Below are 22458 nucleotides of genomic sequence, written 5' to 3' on the forward strand. Positions count from 1 at the left end.
CACTGCTACATTTCTGTAACGCGAACCAGAAATTATTTCCACTACTAATTAATTACCGTTTAGCTCAAAGGTTATATTAATAAACGGTTAACGAATATGTATTTATGAAGACGATTTGTGAGACTGGAAATCTTACCTTTGTTCGTACGATGGTCTTTCGTTCTACGCGGTACATTTCAAGGTCCTGCACCCATTCATCGGTAAACTGTACCTGGGCTTGTTGCAGTGACCTGAAGTTACTAAACTTCATGAGTGTATGCACTCACTCCAAGAACCGTATAATTATAAATATGACCGTGGTGAAAGTTGGGCAGCACGCTAACCGTCTTTTGTCCACTCTGTGCTCGTAAGGGTCTGACCCTTTCACTCGACTGATTTTTTCCTCGTATCTTTTCTTTGACTTTTCATCAAGTCTGTCTTTGTACAGACCGGTATTGTTCTCCTTCGTTTTGTACATACCTTTTTGGGGGGGGCAAAGAAAAAGCAAGAATTTATTGGAACCGGAGAATGAACGTTTTGCGGTGCTGCAAATGCTTGCATTTGATGCGGTACTTGGATTGTTTTGCCACGAGTTCCCATCATGCAATGCACGAAAGTCACATGGTCTGTCAATCTCTATATGTGAGGGGGCAAACTCCTCAAGATGGGTGGTGACCATGGTGGCCATTTGGGAGTCGGCCATCTTGGATACAACATTTGTTTTTCAATAGTTTTTCAATGGTCCCTTAATAAGTGGGAGGCACATTTGTAAACTGTTGTAATTCCTACACCGTTCGCCTGATTTGGATGTAAATACCCTCAAATAAAAGCTGACAGTCTGCAGTTAAAGTATATCTTGTTCGTTTCATTTGGAATCCATTGCTGTGTATGGAGCCAAAAATGTTAGAATTGTGTCGATGTCCCAATATTTATGGACCTGACTGTATGTGTCTATTTTAAATATAATATAAATATATTACAAATTATTGAATTCCTTTTTTTATTTTCACCTTAAACTTTATTCTTGAACAAATACTACTACATGTCTTGACATTCCTGTCTCACTGATATTGATCACTATCTAGACAGTGCTTTCTGCTCTTTCATCAACATTACATCAGTATTCTTGCAGTCTTGCAGTCCAAGAGCCATGGTATGCTCTATTAGATGTATTACATACACAGTAATGTGTCCAGTGACATAACAGACAGTTGCAGTGCAGTTAAAAAAGACACACATTCCTGTTTTTATTTTTGGGGTAGAGCACAGCTATGGGAGAGATGCAGACTGTTACTCTCAAATTCAAAATTATGATGGTGAATGTCAACCACACCAATATGTGAATGCAAAAAGAATGAAGCTTTCAGTTTAAAGTTATGGTTTTGATTGATTTCTTAATGTACAGAATTCAGTTTGTGGTATTTAATGGGTTAGATGCTGATGGTCCAGCACAGTAGGACAACACAACTGAATCCCCTCAATGATAAGAGTTAGGGCATGACCCCCAAAGAAAAAAAATCAATCTTACCGTGGCATTGAGATCTGACCTAATGGAACACATGAACGTTAGCGGTAATGCATGGCACAGGGAAAGGCATAACATGCATAAGCACCACATTACATTGAGCCTGTGACGATGCTCGAGGGCAAGCTTGGTGGAGAGAAACCAAAATGAGATGTGAGGACAGACTAGAGGTAAGATAGAGACAATGGGCCTTTGATAGGCCCGGCACTGATGTTCAGCAGGTGAGAGACAGAGAGTTTGCGAAAAGCCTGTAAGTTGGCAAAAGCAGTCCCAAGAGGAGAGGCTGCCTTAAGGGTTAGGGCCACTGAAGGCTAGAGTGCAGCAGAAAAGCAAGCGAACGATAAGAAACAGAAGAGAGAAGATTAAGGCCACCGATGGCCGACAGAGAACAGAGAGCCTGCAAAGGTGGAAAGTTGCGAAACAGGTGAGAGATAAGCTGCATTAGGTTTGGGGCAACTGCTGGCCAACAGAGAACAGAGAGTCTGCAAAAGGCTGAAAGTTGCATGACAAGAGAGAAAAGAGCCTGGGTTAAGGCATGGGGCTGCTGATGGCCGATGGAGAGCAGAGAGAGTGTGATAGGGCTTGCAAAGAGGAGAGAGAGCACAGAGCCTGCAAGGGCTTAGCGTTTGTCAAAGGTCAGGAGAGAAAGAAGAGCCTGTGTTAAGGTTGAAGGCTGTTGAAGGCCGGGACAGGACCAGCGCATGCAATAAGGCAGAAAGAACAAAGGGCCTGTTATAAAGCAAAAGGACAAACAAAGAGAGTCTGCATTAAGGTTCAAGGCCACTGTTAGCTAGGAGAGAGCACAAAGACTATAATGAGACTGAGAGCTGGCGGAACAGGAGAAAGGAGGGAGACTTTGATACCACCAGCCAGCTATGTCGTGACATGGAAGAAATTGTAGACTAGAGTGACTTGGAAACAGGAAAGCAGAATCACAGGTTAAGAAAACATGATTTGTTGAAGTACATACATATGGGGTGATGCAGGAATTGAAAAAGATGCAACAAGGAAAGGTCATTGATGACCCACAGTCCATTCGAGGACAAGAAGGAGTAACGTTCTGCATAACTGAAGCATCTTACCTTAAGATATCAAGCCTCCTTAAGTGACGTTGATGCAATTTAGCGCTATATAAATAAATGGGATGAAAAGGCTTGTATAGCTGCAGAGGCAGCACCACTTACCTATTTAGTGATGAGCTTTGACATTTCACCATGGAACAGTAAGACAGACATGGCGATTTACTAATTGATTTCTAATTGCAGATCCGTTTGTGGATGCATCTTTAGTTTGCAACCAGTGAAGAACGGAAAGTGTTACTGCATTGAGTCCAGAAAGGTGGTGTTATGATGGCACCCTGTGACTGTACATCAAGTGAAAGGAAGGAGGCCGAAGACTAGTGACTATCAGAACCACTGTCCAGGATGAGAAAACAAACATCCATCAGTACATCAAGAAGATGGCCAGAACTGATTGCGTGACTTAGTGAATACTTCAGGAAGTTGAAGTCCAAGGAAGAAGATGAACAAGGAGAAGAACTGTCATGGAAGGACAGGCCCATGCACGGTATGTACCACCAGCAAAAAGAGGAAGTAGCTGACATCCAGAAGTCCTACCAGTAGCTAGACAGAGCTGGAGTAAAATGGAATGTCTCTATGGATCTTGTGCTCAGAGCTTGCTCCTATGCTGCCATGATTAGTGCCTCTGTGCTGTCTTCCAGTCCAGCTTTGTCCAGCCACTGGTTGGATTTCTGGATGTCAACAACTTCCTCTATCTGGCGGTGGTACATACCGTGCAGGGGCCTGTCCTTCCATTAATGTTACTCCTCTTCCTCCTCTTTCTTGGGTTTCTGCTGTCAGAGGTATTCACTGAGCACGGGCTTGGTTGGGGCCATCTTCCTGATGTACTCGTGGATGTTCCTTGTCTCATCCTGTACTGTGGTTTTGACACTCACCAGTCCCCGGCCTCCTTTCTACCACCTAACGTACAGACACCGCAATGTCGTTCAGACTGGAGAAGTGTAGGGAATGCAGTCAGAACTGAGGGGATCAAACTACCAGAAGACAACATTTCAAACAGAGAGGACAGTAACAAGTACCTGGGCATCCCACAGGCAAATGGAAACCACAAAGAGGCCACTATGAAAGCTACCACCATCAAGTATCTGCAGAGGGTTCAGGCCAGTCCTGAGGAGTCAGCTGAACAGTAAGAACAAGATCCAGGCTATCAACACCTACACCCTGCCTGTGATCAGGTACCCTGCTGTGATAATAAGCTGGCCAAAGGAGGAGATAGACGCCACTGACATCAAGACAAGGAAGCTCCTTACCATGCATGTTTAACCCCAAGTGCAGCACACTGGTGGCGTGGGAACAGCAGCGGCCACTCAAGACCAAATTGTGCTGTTTTTGTACTTTTGGGCTTTCTATCGAATTTTCATGATAACCTCTGAGCCACATGGACACCAGAACAATCGGTGTTCATGTTTACCAACGGCAAACACTTCTAAATTACAAGCATCACACAAAAACTGACCCGGAACTACTGGAAGCGCTATGGAAATCGGGCCTTCTGTCCTTCATCGTCTGATGCTGGTGGCCAGTGGACATGTTGCCGAAAGCGCTGCGTGAGGAAGCGGAAGTGCATCAAGCGTGGTGCGGTCCGTAATAGGCTAAGAGCAAATCCAAGCCAACCGGTTCTTCCATCCATCTTCCTCTCAATAAACTGGACTACATCCGACTCCAGCAGACCACGCAGCCGGAATTTAGAGACTGCTGCGTCTTTTTTATCACAGAAACATGGCTCAGCGACAGAGTCCCTGAAAAAACTGAAAACTGAAGAGTGCCTGCCTGAAGGGCTACCAGGGATTTTGAAATTTTGCAAGCCCTGAGACAGCAAGTTACTTTTGCACAATACTCAGCATTTCACACATTTCCATTGCACTGTCTTGTGTCTGTATCCTCCAGGGTCTCGGAGGAGCGTTGTCTCATTTCACTCAGTACTGTACCACGGTACATGGTTGAAATGACAATAAAAGCCACTTGACTTGACTTGACTTGACTTGTATCCTAAGCGGTAGGAAGAAGGCCAAGGACTGGTGAGTATCAGTACCAGAGTCCAGGATGAAACAACAAAACATCCACAAGTACATCAGGAAAATGGCCATGACCGACTCCGTGCTCAGTGAATACCTCAGGCAGTAGAAACCCAAGAAAGAGTTGCAAGGGGAGGAACCATCATGGAAGGACAGGCCCCTGCACGGTATGTACCACCGCCAGATAGAGGAAGTGGCTGACGTCCAGAAATCCTATTGGTGGCTGGACTGAAAGACAGCACAGAGGCACTAATCATGGCAGCACAGAAACAAGCTCTGAGCACAAGATCCATAGAGGCTGGGGTCTATCACACCAGGCAAGACCCCAGGTGCAGGCTGTGTAAAGATGCCCCTGAGACAATCCAGCACATAACAGCAGGGTGCAAGATGCTAGCAGGCAAGGCATACATGGAACGCCATAACCAAGTGGCCGGCATAGTGTACAGGAACATCTGTGCCGAGTATAACCTGGAAGTCCCGAGGTCAAAATGGGAGATGCCCCCAAGGGTGGTGGAGAATAACCAAGCTAAGATCCTGTGGGACTTCCAGATACAGATACAGATACAGATGGACAAACTGGTGGTTGTCACAACCCGACTCATACGAAGTGACAAACAAATGGGAGACCACACACAGGTTTTTTAAAGGCTGTAAGACATATTTAATGAAAATAAGGTAAAACAACTTAAAGACAATGTAAAGGAGTCAAAGGAGCATGCAAAGAAAAGCGTCTGGACTTCTTTAAGAACTTAAAGAAGTCCAGACGCTTTTCTTTGCAAGCTCCTTTTAAAGAAGTCCAGACGCTTTTCTTTGCAAGCTCCTTTGACTACGATGACCTGGATGACTGAGAACCTTCACAGACACAATGTAAAGGACATAACAGCCATAACTGAAACTTCCAAATGAACAAAATGGGTGCCAGACAGCGAGCGACAGCACCAAAGCCAGCCACCCTGGTTCAGTCAAGGTGTCTTTATATACACTGGGACTGGCCTCTCAGGTGTGCTGCATCACTAATTGGGTCAGCTCCACCTACCTGCAAGAAACAGGTAAAAGAAAAAACAAAACACAAGGCCAGCCCACTGGCCGTCACATGGTGGCTAACCAACTGGACATAGTAGTGGTAGAAAAGCAGAAGAAGATAGCCATAGTGATAGACATAGCGATACTGAGTGACAGCAACATCAGGAAGAAGGAACATGAGAAGCTGAGAAGTACCAAGGCACTCAGAGAAGAGCTGGAGAAGATGTGGAGGGTGAAGGTAACAGTGGTCCTAGTGGTAATCGAAGCACTCAGGGCAGTGACTCCCAAGCTAGGCGAGTGGGCCCAGCAGATCCCAGGAAAAACATCCACGATCTCTGTCCAGAAGAACGCAGTCCTAGGAACAGCTAAGATACTGTGCAGGACCCTCAAGCTCCCAGGCCTCTGGTAGAGGACCCGAGCTTGAAGGATAGACGAGGGGCAAGAGAAGGATATATAAATAAACTTTTATTCAACAATTCAACACGAAAAGTAATTACAAACATAGCTGGACAACAGTGCTAAGCATGAAAGAAAATAACCTACAAAAGAGGAAAAAAATAGAGAACTAATTTAGACTCGCTCCTATCACCCCGAAATGGTTCAGACTGGCCCCAATGGCTACCCCTCGCTGAGCCTGGTTCTGCCGGAGGTTTCTTGCTGTTAAAATGGCCTTTTTCCTTCCCACTGTCGCCAAGTGCTTGTACAAAGTAGATTTTATGAATGTTGGGATTTCTCTCTGTTATTTTACAGCCTTCTCTTACAAAATAAAGCACATCGATGCTGGTGGCAGAGCAAGTCAGCCACTAATCAGAAGGTTGGTGGTTTGATCCCAGGCTGCCTCCTGGCTGCAATTGTGTGAATGGGTGAATGACTGAATGTAGTGGAAAGCGCTTTGGGGTGCTTAGGGACTAAGTAAAGCGCTATACAAATGCAGGACATTTACCATTTTACCATTTAGCACAAGGGAACCAAGACACTAATCCAGAAATAAGAAAAATGGAGGAACAGACAGCGAAAGACGGAGAGAAGTAAAAAGTACAAATATTACACATTTAACAAAACACAAGATTGCAAAACTGAAATGCATGACAATAACAACTAAAAATTAAAAACAGAAGTTTAATTCTCAGTGATTTCCACACAGTCTATTTGAATCAAACAGGAACAAAAACAATCAACAAAAACAAAACTCAGTACTTGAAATTTTCGAACAACAATGAATAATAAAAAATAGTCAAATATATTACTAAGAATCCGAACTAGGAATCTAAAACAGCAAAACTGAAAACCCCAGGACCAAATCTAAGGAACGTGACAAACCATGTCAAAGCTATTAACAATTTTAAATGATTTTTTTTCAGTCATGCCACAGTTATCTGATAAATAACACCTGCTTGGTGATATATTTTGCGATTTATTTGTCTGCGAGAAACAAGAAATGAGGGATATGCTGCACGAATGAGCATCTAAGGCTAAAAAAGACAGATGGTGCATAAAGCAGAGGTGTAAAGAGGAGGAAGCAGGTGGAGGAGGAAACCGGGAGTGAGCTGTGGAGGGAGACGAGAAGGACATGGTGAAGGAGATGCTCAGTAGGCGGGAGGCAGAAAGGAAATGGTTTGAAAAAAAAAACGCTTTCTCCAGCTGTTCATGTGAACACAGGGTATGTGCCAGCTCTTGCTCTCTCCTTTTTGTGTCTGTCTATCAGCATCTCTTATCTTATTGTTAAAGCATGTGGAACCCCGAAAGCTGAGCTTGTGCCCAACGCCAGTTTGACGTGCCCGAGAGATGCACACAGTAACTGATATGAGGGGATTATCTCTTATTATGGTCATGCCTCACTTTGTACCAACCCCAACTCACATCACAGAACTGGGACGACTGGAAAACACACACACACACACACACACACACACACACACACACACACACACACACACACACACACACACAGCAGCTTTATATATGCTTTACCAACCTGGGGAGTTTATGTTAGGGTTTGCATGGCTTACATATCAGATGACCTATACACTTTATCTGTAGGTAAAAGATGGAAAGTGCTGCTAAGACTCATCCCTCCTCCCTATTTTGCCCAACAGGAAGAACCATACGTGATGTTCAAGAAGTCTGACAAACCACTCTATGGAAACGACCGCTTTGAGGGCTACTGCATCGATCTACTCAGAGAGCTGGCCAACATCCTAGGCTTTACTTTCGAGGTCCGCCTGGTGGAAGATGGAAAATATGGTGTCCAGGATGAGAACACAGGCCAGTGGAATGGCATGGTCAAGGAGCTAATGGATCATGTGAGTTTCTGCATTATTATTCAATCATTATAAAAGTGGTTCAGTCAATCAGTCAATCAAATTTAGTGATGCATTTTATTTATGGAGAACTTTCAGTTACTTAACCCTCATTCTATTGACATATTTAACATAAATGGACTACCAGCTTGTAATTTACTGTATAAACAATAGCAAAATAATAATAATAGCAACTCTTACTTGTTCTCATGGCATTATTAGTTCTGTAAATATGCCATTTAAAGAAAAAAAGATTTTGCAAAGTTAAAGTTAATTTGCATGTTTCGTAAAACTAAACGTATACTTATCTAAAGTATAAACAATCTTGAAGCTTTTATCCCATGTACAATCTATATTATTACTTAAAAGCTTATTTAAGGGCCTTGTTTGTGATATCACTTAGTTTTTAGTCATTTTAACTAAACATTATTTGTATTTATATAATGAAACCAACTGGGGTCATAATGAGGCTAATATGAAATAACTGAAGTAAACACATAAACCTTAGTGACACTGTTGAAAGCTTTTTCCACATCTACAAACCACATGCAGACTGGTTGGGCAAACTCCCACACACCCTCAAACATACTGACCCTAACATACTATGGCCTTGTTCGTCCTTTAGTTGACTAACAGATGATCCAGTTACCCTGTGTTCTGTCTGTAATTGGAGCACATTTCCAGTTATCAGTTTCCAGTAATACAGAGGCACCATCCCAGAGCTCTACACAATATTGCAGAGGCCCACCCACCAACCCAGACATCAAACCACCAACCTTCTGATTAGTAGATGACCTGCTCTACCACCTGAGCTACAGCCACTCCAACAGTGATGGTCAGCCCTTGTCCTCAGACTCTGCTTCCTGTACAGAAGATGTTTCAGTGGGATGAATGAGGTCCTCAATATCTCCTTCCACTGCTCATCTACAGGTCTTTCTCAAAAAATTAGCATATTGTGATAAAGTGCATTATTTTCTGTAATGTACTGATAAACATTAGACTTTCATATATTTTAGATTCATTACACACAACTGAAGTAGTTCAAGCCTTTCATTGTTTTAATATTGATGATTTTGGCATACAGCTCATGAAAACCCAAAATCCCTATCTCAAAAAATTAGCATATCATGAAAAGGTTCTCTAAACGAGCTATTAACCTAACCATCTGAATCAACGAATTAACTCTAAACACCTGCAAAAGATTCCTGAGGCTTGTAAAAACTCCCAGCTTGGTTCATTACTCAAAACCGCAATCATGGGTAAGACTGCCGACCTGACTGCTGTCCAGAAGGCCATCATTGACACCCTCAAGCAAGAGGGTAAGACACAGAAAGAAATTGCTGTTCCTAGAGTGCTGTATCAAGGCACCTCAGTGGGAAGTCTGTGGGAAGGAAAAAGTGTGGCAGAAAAGGCTGCACAACGAGAAGAGGTGACCGGACCCTGAGGAAGATTGTGGAGAAGGACCGATTCCAGACCTTGGGGGACCTGCGGAAGCAGTGGACTGAGTCTGGAGTAGAAACATCCAGAGCCACCGTGTACAGGCGTGTGCAGGAAATGGGCTACAGGTGCCGCATTTGAACCAGAAACAGCGGCAGAAGCGCCTGACCTGGGCTACAGAGTAGCAGCGCTGGACTGTTGCTCAGTGGTCCAAAGTACTGTTTTCGGATGAAAGCAACTTTTGCATGTCATTCGGAAATCAAGGTGCCAGAGTCTGGAGGAAGACTGGGGAGAGGGAAATGCCAAAATGCCTGAAGTCCAGTGTCAAGTACCCACAGTCAGTGATGGTCTGGGTGCCATGTCAGCTGCTGGTGTTGGTCCACTGTGTTTTATCAAGGGCAGGGTCAATGCAGCTATCAGGAGATTTTGGAGCACTTCATGCTTCCATCTGCTGAAAAGCTTTATTGAGATGAAGATTTCATTTTTCAGCACGACCTGGCACCTGCTCACAGTGCCAGAACCCCTGGTAACTGGTTTACTGACCATGGTACTACTGTGCTCAATTGGCCTGCCAGCTCTCCTGACCTGAACCCCATAGAGAATCTGTGGGATATTGTGAAGAGAAAGTTGAGAGACGCAAGACCCAACACTCTGGATGAGCTTAAGGCCGCTATCGAAGCATCCTGGGCCTCCATAACACCTCAGCAGTGCCACAGGCTGGTTGCCTCCATGCCACGCTGCATTGAAGCAGTCATCTCTGCAAAAGGATTCCTGACCAAGTATTGAGTGCATAACTGAACATAATAATTTGAAGGTTGCCTTTTTTGTATTAAAACACTTTTCTTTTATTGGTTGGATGAAATATGCTAATCTTTTGAGATAGAGATTTTGGGTTTTCATGAGCTGTATGCCAAAACCATCAATATTAAAACAATGAAAGGCTTGAACTACTTCAGTTGTGTGTAATGAATCTAAAATATGTGAAAGTCTAATGTTTATCAGTACATTACAGGAAATAATGCACTTTATCACAATATGCTAATTTGTTGAGAAGGACGTGTATATCCTCAGCTGAAGTCAGCAGCGCCCCATCACTACTATACACAGTAAAAGTAGAGCGCTTGCCTGACGGTTGGCTAGAATCACTTTAAGGCAGACCAAAGGCATTGTTTGATGGCCTCACCGAGCTCCTCGCACACCCGAGATTTTACTTCTGCTACCACACAAACCACGAGCAATGCCTCCCACATGATAACCAAGCTGTAGTAGGACTTCTTCAGCTTGAAGGCTCCTTTATTCTCCAGTGCCCACTGTCTGGTTCATGGACTGACACCATGACAGGCATCAACCATCTTTGCGGCTGCATAATAGAATAGAATAGAATAGAATAATCCTGTAATTGTCCCACAAGGGGAAATTTGGTTGTAACAGCAGCCAAAAAGACACATATACAAACAAACAGCACACAGGACACGGAACAGAAACATACACATTTTTTCTTACATATTTACATTAAGGACAGTGGTTACTATAAACAGAGTACTGTGCAGTTATTAAATTAAATAAAATTAACTACAGATAAGAGGCAAACCCAGGTTGTAGTGCGAATCGGTTGGTTAAATTATTGCAGTTACAGCGCAGATGTAAACATCTGTGTTTGTTGGGAGCAGTTCTGATTGTACAGTCTGACAGCTGCAGGGAGGAAGGACCTGCGGAAACGCTCCTTCATGCATCGAGGACGCAGCAGTCTGTCACTGAAGCAGCTCTGCAGCAACATCTACATGCATGGGGTGGGAGACTCTGTCCATCAGAGATGTTATTTTGGCCACAGTCCTTCTGTCTCCCACCACCTGCACTGGGTCCAGGGTGCATCCCAGAACAGAGCTGGCCTTCCTGAGCAGCCTTAGCAATTGAGGTGCAGAACATGGTCCATTTGGATTCAGTGTCCCCATATGATGTGAAGGCATAGTGGCTCTACTCTGAGCCCCTCCCAAACTCCTCATCCCATGCTAAGGGAGAGCCCATCCACCCTTGAGAGAAAGCTTATTTTCACCCCTTGTATCTGTGATCTCATTCTTTTGCCTTTGAAAGAAGTTATAATATTGTTAATAACAAGATCATCCTGAACTTAATGGACTTATGGTGTTTATCAACAACGATTCTCCTTGCTCATAGGGGGTCATATGATTGTTGGGTTTTTCTCTGGATGTACTATTGTAGGGTCTACCTTACAATATAAAGTGCCTTTAGGCGACTGTTGTTGTGATTTGGGGCGGTATAAATAACACTGAAATGAATTAAATTGAATCTGAGAGACAGACGCCCTCCATACTTTTAAGATTAGTCTTAAAACTTTCCTTTTTGATAAAAACTTATAACGAGGGCTAAGCTCTCCCTTAATTATGCTGCCATTGGCTCTGGCTGCTGAGGGACTTCCCATAATTCACTGGACATTTCTTGTTGACTCTGTTGCATGTGATTAGAGTTTGTCTTCTCTCTGCCATAGTTTGTGTTTGGTTCTTTCTCTCTGTGTTTGTCTTCCCTCACGCCTCAACCTTAATGGCAAATAGCTGCCTCAGTCTCTTTGTGTTAAATGGGAATTTTCCCTTCCCACTGTTGCCAAGTGCTTGGGTATTGTGAGATTATTATTTTTTCATGACGTAATATTTTACTTTACAATGTAAAGTACCTTGAAGAAACAGTTGTTTTGAGCTGGTACTATAAATTTAAATTGAACTGACGTGGGCCAGATTGGATTGTAGTCAGTTAAATAGTCAGTTGACGTTTTTGACAATAATTCATTGATTAGCTAAAATAAGTGGTTTGTTGATAAGATAAAAACGAATTTATCAAATGTAGGACAAGTGCCATAGCCAATCACTACATTGGGTGTTGTCTTTGCTTTTGTGACTTCTTTAAACTGTGGAATTCGTTTCACAGCCAAATGCTGGAAATAAGTTTCACTGAAGTGAGGAGTATTACAGACTCACCAAGAAGGAAAGTGAAGAATGAAAACAGAAAGAGAACAACAAGCCCAATTTGACAGGACAGTGATGCAAGAAGAGCATAGATTCATCTGTGAGTTGTTTCCCCTATAGAGCTTATTAAAAACATACACACAACCACCCACAATCTGCTCACAGTGTAGAGCATTACACCTAACAAAATCCCAGTTAGGATGAGCTGCATGGGCAGAAAAATGGAAGAGGCTGCTTGCCCAATAGTCAATATCTGACCTCATTAGAAGCAGCACCCATAAGGGGTCGAGGCTCCTTTAACTTATTCACAGCTCTCCTCTCTCCTCTGTTCTGCTTCTCTTCTTGATCAGTGCAGTGCGAGATTGTCGTGACAGATATTTTCATGGTCAAAGGGCCCATTTCTCTGCAAGTTGTGAGTCTTGTGCAAGCTTGAGTTAGACAGAAAGTGACTGCAGTAGACAGGGTCTCAAAAGACCAGGAAGTGTACGCTGAGAGAGAAGCTTACTTGAGGATGACGTGCTAAATTGAGCTGAACAAAGTAGAAAAGTCCAGCCAAATGAATTGAGACAAACTACTGATTTGATGTTCTAAAGTTTTATATTTAGAAATAAGTAGAAAACTTGTGGTATTTCTAGAGAAAACTTAATCTTATTAGGAAATAGTAATAGGAAAACAACTGAAGGCTTTTCAGTGAGTTTTTAGGACTTCCTGATAATAATGAATTACAGTCGTCCAGCCTGGAAGTAATAAATGCATGAACTAGTTTTTCAGCGTCACTCTGAGACAGGATATTTCTAACTTTAGAGATGTTGCACAAATGGAAGAAAGCAGTCTTACATATTTGTTTAATATGTGCATTGAAGGACATGTCCTGGTCAAAAATGACTCCAAGGTTCCTCACAGTGTTACTGGTGGCCAAGGTAATGCCATCCAGAGTAAGAATCTAGTTAGATACCATATTTCTAGGCTTTTCAGGGCCGAGTACAATAACCTCAGTTTGATCTGAATTAAGAAGCAGAAAGTGAGCGGCCATCCAGGACTGGATAAAGGATTTCCTGCCTGGATAAAGGATTTCCTCACAAACCGGCCCCAGACTGTAAGGCTCAGCCCTCATCTCTCCTCCACTCGCACACTGAGCACCGGCTCCCTGTGTGCTGAGCCCCCTCCTGTATTCTCTCTACACCCACGACTGCAGTTCGACCCACAACAACAATCTCATCATCAAGTTTGCTGATGACACCACGGTAGTCGGACTCATCTCAAAGGGAGACGAGGCAGACTACAGAGAGGAAGTCCTGAAGCTGGCAGCCTGGTGTTCAGAAAACAACCTGGCACTGAACACTAAGAAAACCAAAGAGCTCATTGTTGACTTGAGGAGACACAGCACTGGCGACCTGTAGCCCTGACCCCCATCATAAGCAAATGCTTCGAGAAGCTGGTCAGGGACTTCATCTGCTCTGCACTACCCGACTCACTGGACCCTCTACAGTTCGCATACCGCCACAACAGGTCCACTGATGATGCCATAGCCCTGACACTACACACTGCCCTGTCACACCTGGAGAAGAGAGACACGTATGTGAGAATGCTGTTTGTAGATTACAGCTCAGCATTCAATACCATCGTTCCCTCGAAGCTGGACAGGAAACTGCAGGATCTAGGACTGAGCAGCTCCCTCTGCAGCTGGATCCTTAGCTTCCTGTCTGACAGACGCCAAGTGGTCAGACTGGGCAGCATCACCTCATCCCCCATCACACTGAACACTGGTGCTCCACAGGGGTGTGTACTGAGCCCTCTCCTGTACTCACTCTACACCTACGACTGCACGGCCACTAACAGCTCCAACATCATTGTGAAGTTTGCGGAGGTGCAGAGAAGTACACACCCCCATCACCATCAACGGCGCTGCTGTGGAGAGAGTGAGCAGCTTCCGGTTCCTTGGAGTACATCTGGCTGAGGATCTTACGTGGTCAGTACACACAAACAAAACAGTGAAGAAGGCGCAGCAGCGCCTCTTCTTTCTCAGGAGACTGAAAAGATTCGGCATGAGCCCCGCATCCTCAGGACCTTCTATCACTGTGCCATTGAGAGCATCCTCACTGGATGCATCACCACCTGGTATGGCAACAGCACCGCCTACAACTGCAAAGCTCTCCAGCGAGTAGTGCGGTGCTCTGAACGGATAATTGGAGGTGAGCTTCCCTCCCTCCAAGACATCTACAGGAAGCGCTGCCTGAGGAAAGCGGGGAGGATCATCAAGGACTCCAGTCACCCCAGCCATAAACTGTTCAGACTACTTCCATCAGGAAGGAGGTTCTGCAGCATCCGGTCCCGTACCAGCAGACTGAGAGACAGCTTTTTCCATCAGGCCATCAGACTGCTGAACACGTCATAGACACCTCAGCTTCACTACTGGAACTTTAACATTATGCACTCCATACTGTACAGTAATGCCACTGTTTTGCACATGTCTCAACTCTGTATATTTTATATATTTTATTTATTGTTTACTCTATTTAATTTGTAAAATATGTGTACACACACACACACACACACACACGTAGAAAATATTTAGTATACACATCCAGAAATGCATATACTATTATATATTGTACATATATTTATTAGTTTCAGACAGTGTTGGGAAGGTTACTTTTAAAATGTATTCCATTACAGATTACAGAATACATGCCCCAAAATGTATTCTGTAACGTATTCCGTTACGTTACTCAAAGACAGTAACGTATTCTGAATACTTTGGATTACTTAATATATTATCATGCTTTTTACAACAACGTGAATGTACTATTGCTATGTGATTTATTACTATTACTGAAGGTCCGCGACTCCGAACTGTAGTAAAGGGACCTCTGACTAATACGGCGGGGTCCCTGTCGGCTCGTAGCCGAAAAATAGCTTTACTTTGTTGTGTGGGTCAACTTTGCTAGCAGAGACAGAGAGAGGCGTTGAAAGGCTGCTCCAACGGAGCTTATTGTTTCAGAGGAAAACACGAACACGGTGTACAGTCGAGTCTTAATAGCTTACTTACAACTGGGCTTGTCAGGCACTCTTCTTGGCTGAAGTGTTATTATTATATTTAGATGCTTCCAGCTCCCGTTTTTCCTCGATGACAACTTGTACCTTTCCACTCCCCCTTTTCTCCCTCCTCTCGCTCACAGATCCATAACGTGTATGGCAGTCCATTCTCCCTGCAGCACGGACTACACTGCCCATGATGCTACATTCTTTAGAGCTATGCTTGTAGCATTCTGCCTGTTAGCTTAGCACAACAACAACAACGAAAGGCGCTCTCTCACCCAGGAAACACACAGTCACAGAGAGAGAGAGAGAGCGTCGCCCTGTAACCATGGCAACCGTAACCCTGCCGCCTGGAACAACAGAACGTAGCTGTCAAACAAAACCCAAACAGTCCTGACCCGCGACAATATGAAACAGGAAAGTACCGCAGTGTAATCCATTTATTTCAACAAAGTAACTGTATTCTGAATACCACCTTTTTAAACGGTAACTGTAACGGAATACAGTTACTCATATTTTGTATTTTAAATACGTAACGGCGGTACATGTATTCCGTTACTCCCCAACACTGGTTTCAGATGTAGCCATTCTTGTATTTTGCTTGTTTACATTATTGTATTTTGCACAACTCTGTTGCTTGTGAAGCTCGCACACAAGACTTTCACTCACATGTGCTGTACCAATGTACCTGCACATGTGATGTGACAATAAAAGTGATTTGATTTGATTTGATTTGATTTGATTTGATTTGACTTGGCCCCCCTCTACATCAACGGGGAGTGTGTGGAGAGGGTCCACACTTTCCGGTTCCTTGGTGTCCTCATCTCTGCTGACATCTCCTGGACAGGAAACATCTCAGCGGTCATCAAGAAGAACCAACAGCAGCTGCACTTCCTGAGAGTCCTCAGGAAGTACAAGCTGAACTCCAACCTGCTGTTGACCTTCTACCGCTCGTCCATTGAGAGCCTGCTAACCTACTGCATCACGGTATGGTACGGCAGCTGCACCAAAGCAGATAGAGTGAGGCTTCAGAGTGTGGTCAAGACAGCACAAAAGATCATCGGCTGCCCTCTCCCGTCCCTGATGGACATTTATTCCTCCCGCTGCCTCAGCAGAGCAGCAAACATCATCAAGGACAGCTCCCACCCTGGCCAAGTTCAGCCTGCTTCCCTCAGGGAAGCGCCACAGGTGCATCAGCACAAAAACCCACAGACTCAAAAACAGTTTCTTCCCCAAAGCGATAACCACCCTGAACTCACACATGCACCGATAACACAGCCCCCTACTTCCCACTTCCTCTATGGGCCACCACTGTGCAATACCAATTCCATGTGCAATAACTCAACTGTATATACATAACACTATTTATTACATATTACTTACGTCTTGTATATTGTACATTTTATAACCACAAACACCCAGCATGCCCCTGCGGGCGGTTTATCCTTCAAGCTCGGGTCCTCTACCAGAGGCCTGGGAGCTTGAGGGTCCTGCGCAGTATCTTAGCTGTTCCCAGGACTGCGCTCTTCTGGACAGAGATCTCCGATGTTATTCCCGGGATCTGCTGGAGCCACTCGCCTAGCTTGGGAGTCACCGCACCTAGTGCTCCGATTACCACGGGGACCACCGTTACCTTCACCCTCCACATCCTCTCGAGCTCTTCTCTGAGCCCTTGGTATTTCTCCAGCTTCTCGTGTTCCTTCTTTCTGATGTTGCTGTCATTCGGAACCGCTACATCGATCACTACGGCCGTCTGCTTCTGTTTGTCTACCACCACTATGTCCGGTTGGTTAGCCACCACCATTTTGTCCGTCTGTATCTGGAAGTCCCACAGGATCTTAGCTCGGTCATTCTCCACCACCCTTGGGGGCATCTCCCATTTTGACCTCGGGACTTCCAGGTTATACTCGGCACAGATGTTCCTGTACACTATGCCGGCCACTTGGTTATGGCGTTCCATGTATGCCTTGCCTGCTAGCATCTTGCACCCTGCACATTATTACATCCATACAATATTGATTGTAAATAAGGTTAGCACGTTGTTAAAGCAGGCCATACAAAAGGCGTCATACGTTATATAATGTGCATATATATATATATATATATATATATATATATATATATATATATATATATATATATATATATATATATATATATATATATATATATATATATGAGATGCCCCCAAGGGTGGTGGAGAATGACCGAGCTAAGATCCTGTGGGACATCCAGCAGGTTCACCTCCAAGATTGTCTGAGACCAGCCACCCAGACAGCTGCTGGAACAATTGGTTTGCACAACCAAACAATTTCTGCACAAACTGTCAGAAACCGTCTCAGGGACGCTCAACTGCATGCCCGTCGTCCTCATCGGGGGTCTTGACCTGACTCCAGCTCGTCGCCGTAACAGACTTGTGTGGGCAAATGCTCACATTCGATGGCGTCTGGCACGTTGGAGAGGTGTGCGCTTCACGGATGAATCATGGTTCACATTGTTCAGGGCAGATGGCAGCTGAGAATGTCCCAGTTCTTGCATGGCCAGCATACTCACCGGACATGTCACCCATTGAGCATGTTCGGGATGTGCTTGACCGGCGTATACGACAGCGTGTACCAGTTCCCACGAATATCCAACAACCTCGCACAGCCATTGAAGTGGAGTGGACCAACATTCCACAGGCCACAATTGACAATCTGATAGACTCCATGCGACGATGTGTTGCACTGCATGAGGCAAATGGTGGTCACACCAGATACTGACCGGTTCTGGGTCCCCAGACCCCCAATAGTGCAAAAAACTGCACATTCCAGGGTGGCCTTTTGTTGTGGGCAGTCTGAGGTACACCTGTGCACTACTCATGATGTCAGATCAGCATCCTGATGTGGCACACCTGTGAGGTGGGATGGATTATCTCAATATGGCAGATGTGCCCACTACCACACATTTGGACTGATTTGTGACCACTGTTTGGGAGGGATGGTTATATTGTGTATCTGGAATGAATTTTAGGTCTCTACGTCCATCCCATGGAGAATGGGAGCAAAAACAATAGTGTTGCGTTTATATTTTTGTTCAGTGTATATATATATATATATATATATATATATATATATGTGTGTTTTTCCCTATGTTAATACTGTCCATATGTACATAGCGCTGCAGAACTGTACCCCCCCCCCCCCCCCCCCCCCCCAGCATGTTTACACTGAGTAGGAGATGCTCTGTATCTCATTGTACAACTGTATAGTGACAATAAAGGCATTCTATTCTATTCTATTCTATTCTATTCTATTCTATTTATGTCTTTAAGACATTCCTGCAGTTTAACTCATTGGTGTGTGTTATCTGGCTTCATGGACAGATAGAGCTGGGTGATCAGCATAGCAGTGTAAATGTATGCTATGTCTTCTAATGATGCTGCCTAAGGGAAGCATGTATAATGTAAACAGAATTGGTCCTAGCACTGAACCCTGTGGAACTCCATAATTAACCTCAGTGTGTTTTTATTTGTTGTTACCTGGCCCTTACTAAGAGATTCAGATTTTTCAGAATTTATCTGATGTAGCGCTTGGCTCAATAATTATTACAAAATAATTATTGTGTCATTTGAACATCCATGTAGATGCTGAAAATGAGAGCATCAACATGTCACTTCATCTGTGATTAAACTCAGTTGGCTTCCCTCAAAATGTGAAAGAACCCACCAAAATGCACAGAAAGTGGAGGTTACCTCATTTGAGTCAGCCAGCCGAGTCAAAAGCACAGAAAAGACGACGAGGGAAACAATATCAGCATCCTCCAATTGTAAAACCATTCCTTGTCGTCTTAAAGTTGCCCCTCGAGAGGATCTTTTGTTCATTTTTCACTTAATACGTGATTATTTCAGTATTTACTGATATCTCACTAATGTTTAATAGTGAGCAGTTTTTGATTGATTTGCAGTGAAACTTCAGGTACACAGAAACCATGGGACCAAAATATTCTCTAGAACATAACAGAGCCTCCGGTTTTGCTGTTTTGTTTGATTTTGTTTGTTGTTGTTTTTTAATAGTGTGATTGGATTCACAGATGCATGTTATCATAGACTTCCATCTATCAGCAGTGAGCTCAGTCTATTTATCCTTAAGTGGCAACCTTCATAATACAAAAAGGATATATCTTTGAGGAATGAGCTACTTGACCTTGCTGTGGATGTTTAGAATTTAGAGTCACAATGCAGCCTGAGATTTATGAACTGTCAACACCAACATAGCTTTCACCTAAGATGTAGTGGTGTGATTTTCCTATTTCTGTAGCACATTTGCTGTCTAAGAATGGTTTCCAAACAATGTAATATATGTAAACTTTGGAAACAAGCATTAATATTTTGATTAAAAAAATAAATCAATAATGATATTTTTATAAGCTAACATGTTGCAGCATCTTAACCAAGTGTCCTCACATCCGCAGCGTCTTTATTTTGTCTACACTGACACAGGAGGAAGCAGACAGAGGAAATAACTGAATGTTTTGATTTAGTTTCCAGAAAGCAAAAAGTGAATTTAATTATGGAGGTGTTCTTGATGGGTGGAAAGATAAAGAGGGTTTTAAATTTCTAGCTAAGTGCCTCAAGACAGACTCTGTAGTGTGTAAAGACCCTGTTTGCTTAATTTGATTGCCTCTACGTTCCTCCCGTACCCATAACTTATAGCCTATTCCTCTTTCCTTTTATGTTTCCTATTGACAGAAAGCTGATCTTGCAGTGGCTCCGCTCACCATCACATATGTGCGCGAGAAGGTTATCGACTTCTCCAAGCCCTTCATGACGCTGGGTATAAGTATACTGTACCGCAAGCCCAACGGGACCAACCCTGGGGTCTTCTCCTTCCTCAACCCCCTCTCGCCTGATATCTGGATGTATATTCTGCTGGCTTACTTGGGTGTCAGTTGTGTGCTGTTTGTCATAGCCAGGTAACATGTTACTAAAGTGATTCAAATGATTGTAGCTTCACACACAGTCACACACACAGTTAGCTACAACTGCTCAGTCTTGTCCCACTAACGAGATCATGTCTGTAATTACAGAATGGAGAGCATGCAGTCACTTAGAAGGAGTGCTCACACTAATCAGTGGTCAAAGTTTGGACTTGACATCATTGCTGTGTAACGTGTTTAATACAGTTTAACCAGCAAGGATCATATCGATGCTGGTACACGGGTACCACTGTTAGACATTTGTAACAAAATGTTTCCCCTCACACTGTCATTTAATGTGGCTGCTAGTCTATAAGTGGCCTGGATCTGCTCACACTGATGCTAGTACATAAGTTTCAAACACACACAGAACCACTTCAGAAAGGAAAGCTGTACGTTGATCAGCCTGTGTGCATGTGTCTGAGAGGGTGGTAAAGAGATTGTGCATTCATATATGTGCATATGTGTGATGTGTCGAGCTAGATGTGAAGGCTGCTGCCCTCTCCCACCTTTCCCTCACTCTCCCCAGTGTCTCGCAGATCATGTAGTATTTGCTTTTCTCTTAATTCCTTCACCTTGCTTCAAATGTGACAATTTCTTAGCTAGTTTTGTCTCATATTTTCCAGTTACAACCCATAACAGTTTCAGTCGAATCTGATGACAAGCTCATCTGTAGTTTCTCTGCTGCCTCTGCTCCATCGCTGAACATGTAAAAAGCAAGAACTAGTTTAATCTTTTCTAACCAGAGAGAGATCCTAGGTGTTGTTCCTGAGATCCAGAGGAGCTGCTGGAGCCACTCACTCAGCTTGGGGGTCAATGAACCAACTGCTCCAATCACTTTTGCCTTCACCCTCCACATCTGCTGATGCTCTTTTCTCAGACCTTGGTACTTCTGGAGTTTCTTGTACTCCTTTTTCCTGATGGTGCTCTCACTCGGTGCAGCTGCATGTATCACCACAGATGTGCTGGATTGTATCAGGGGCATCTCTGCACAGCCTCTTGCCTGGTGCAACACTTGGTAGACCCAAGCCTTTCTTGATCTTGTGCTTGTTCTGTGCTCATGGATGATCTTTGTTTCGGCCTTCTTCTTTCCACTTGGGGTACAGTGCCGAGGTACTGAATTTGGGGTGAAACCCTCTGTGCATGGTAAGGAGCTTCCTTGTCTTAGTGTCAGTGGCTTCTATCTCCTCTTTTGTCCATCTTATTATCCCAGGAGAATATCAGATAGCTGGCAGCCTGTAGGGGTTGATAGCCCAGATGTTGTTCTTCCCATTCAGCTGATTCCTCAGGCTTTCCTAGCAGCCTCTTCATGGAACTCATTTGCCTGTAGGATTCCTAGTTACTTGAAGCTGTCCTTGATATCTGCAATGTTACCTTCTGGTAGTGCAGTTCCCTCGGTTCTGACTACTTTCCTTCTCTTAGTTACCATCCGACTACATTTCTCCAAATGATATTCAGATTGTTCCATTCCGTAGTCGGTATCCGTAGCCACTCTTCTAAATTATCTCACTTCGGGGATTCAGGCCTATGCCGAACAGCTGTGGGGACAGAGCATCTCCAAAATACGACCTTGATGGTGACTTGTGCAGCTGGCTTGAAGTTGGCCTCCAGCGTTGTTATTGAACTTGCTGAACTATCAAACAGTTTTAGAACTTTTTGGATTGTTACAAATCCTGAAATCACATTTATGATACAGAATAATTTGTTAATTTGTGGATTTCTTTCGTAAAATAATCTTTTATAACTGAACACTTGAAAATTAAAATAAAATACAGTTCTGTACTGTGAAAGCCTGATGTGGACCCAGTGCAGGCTGCAGTCCTTTGGTCTCTTCTCCTTAGTGCTCTACTCGATGAATGTCTTAAAAATTGATTTTTTTGACTTGTGTTTTAAAGGAAGTTTATCTTTAACAATGCTGTGCAGCTCTACCTGATTTAGTAGCTGTAATTTAGACACACACGTAAGTAAGTAATAATGTCTGAGATACAAGCGACATATGATACTTATGCAGCAGGTAATTTAGATAATTTAGGACTACTTAACACAATAATACACACAGTGGGATCACAGACATATCGTTTTCAAATCCTTGTAATGTATTACTTAAATTCTTCTATTTTTGCATGA

General features: G+C 43.7%; 1 protein-coding gene across 3 annotated transcripts in view; it reads left to right on the top strand.

The window, feature by feature from the left end:
• grik2 (glutamate receptor, ionotropic, kainate 2) overlaps positions 1–22458 on the top strand; it is a 328033-nt gene that overhangs the window by 219687 nt on the left and 85888 nt on the right. For all 3 annotated transcript variants that reach the window (XM_004569101.5, XM_004569102.4, XM_076889664.1), the window contains 2 exons: positions 7718–7924; positions 20105–20328. In XM_004569101.5, the coding sequence (XP_004569158.1) occupies positions 7718–7924; positions 20105–20328 (431 nt within the window). The remainder of the gene's footprint in view (positions 1–7717; positions 7925–20104; positions 20329–22458) is intronic.

This window comes from Maylandia zebra, linkage group LG11, assembly GCF_041146795.1.
Source record: "Maylandia zebra isolate NMK-2024a linkage group LG11, Mzebra_GT3a, whole genome shotgun sequence".
Classification (NCBI taxonomy): Eukaryota; Metazoa; Chordata; class Actinopteri; order Cichliformes; family Cichlidae; genus Maylandia; species Maylandia zebra.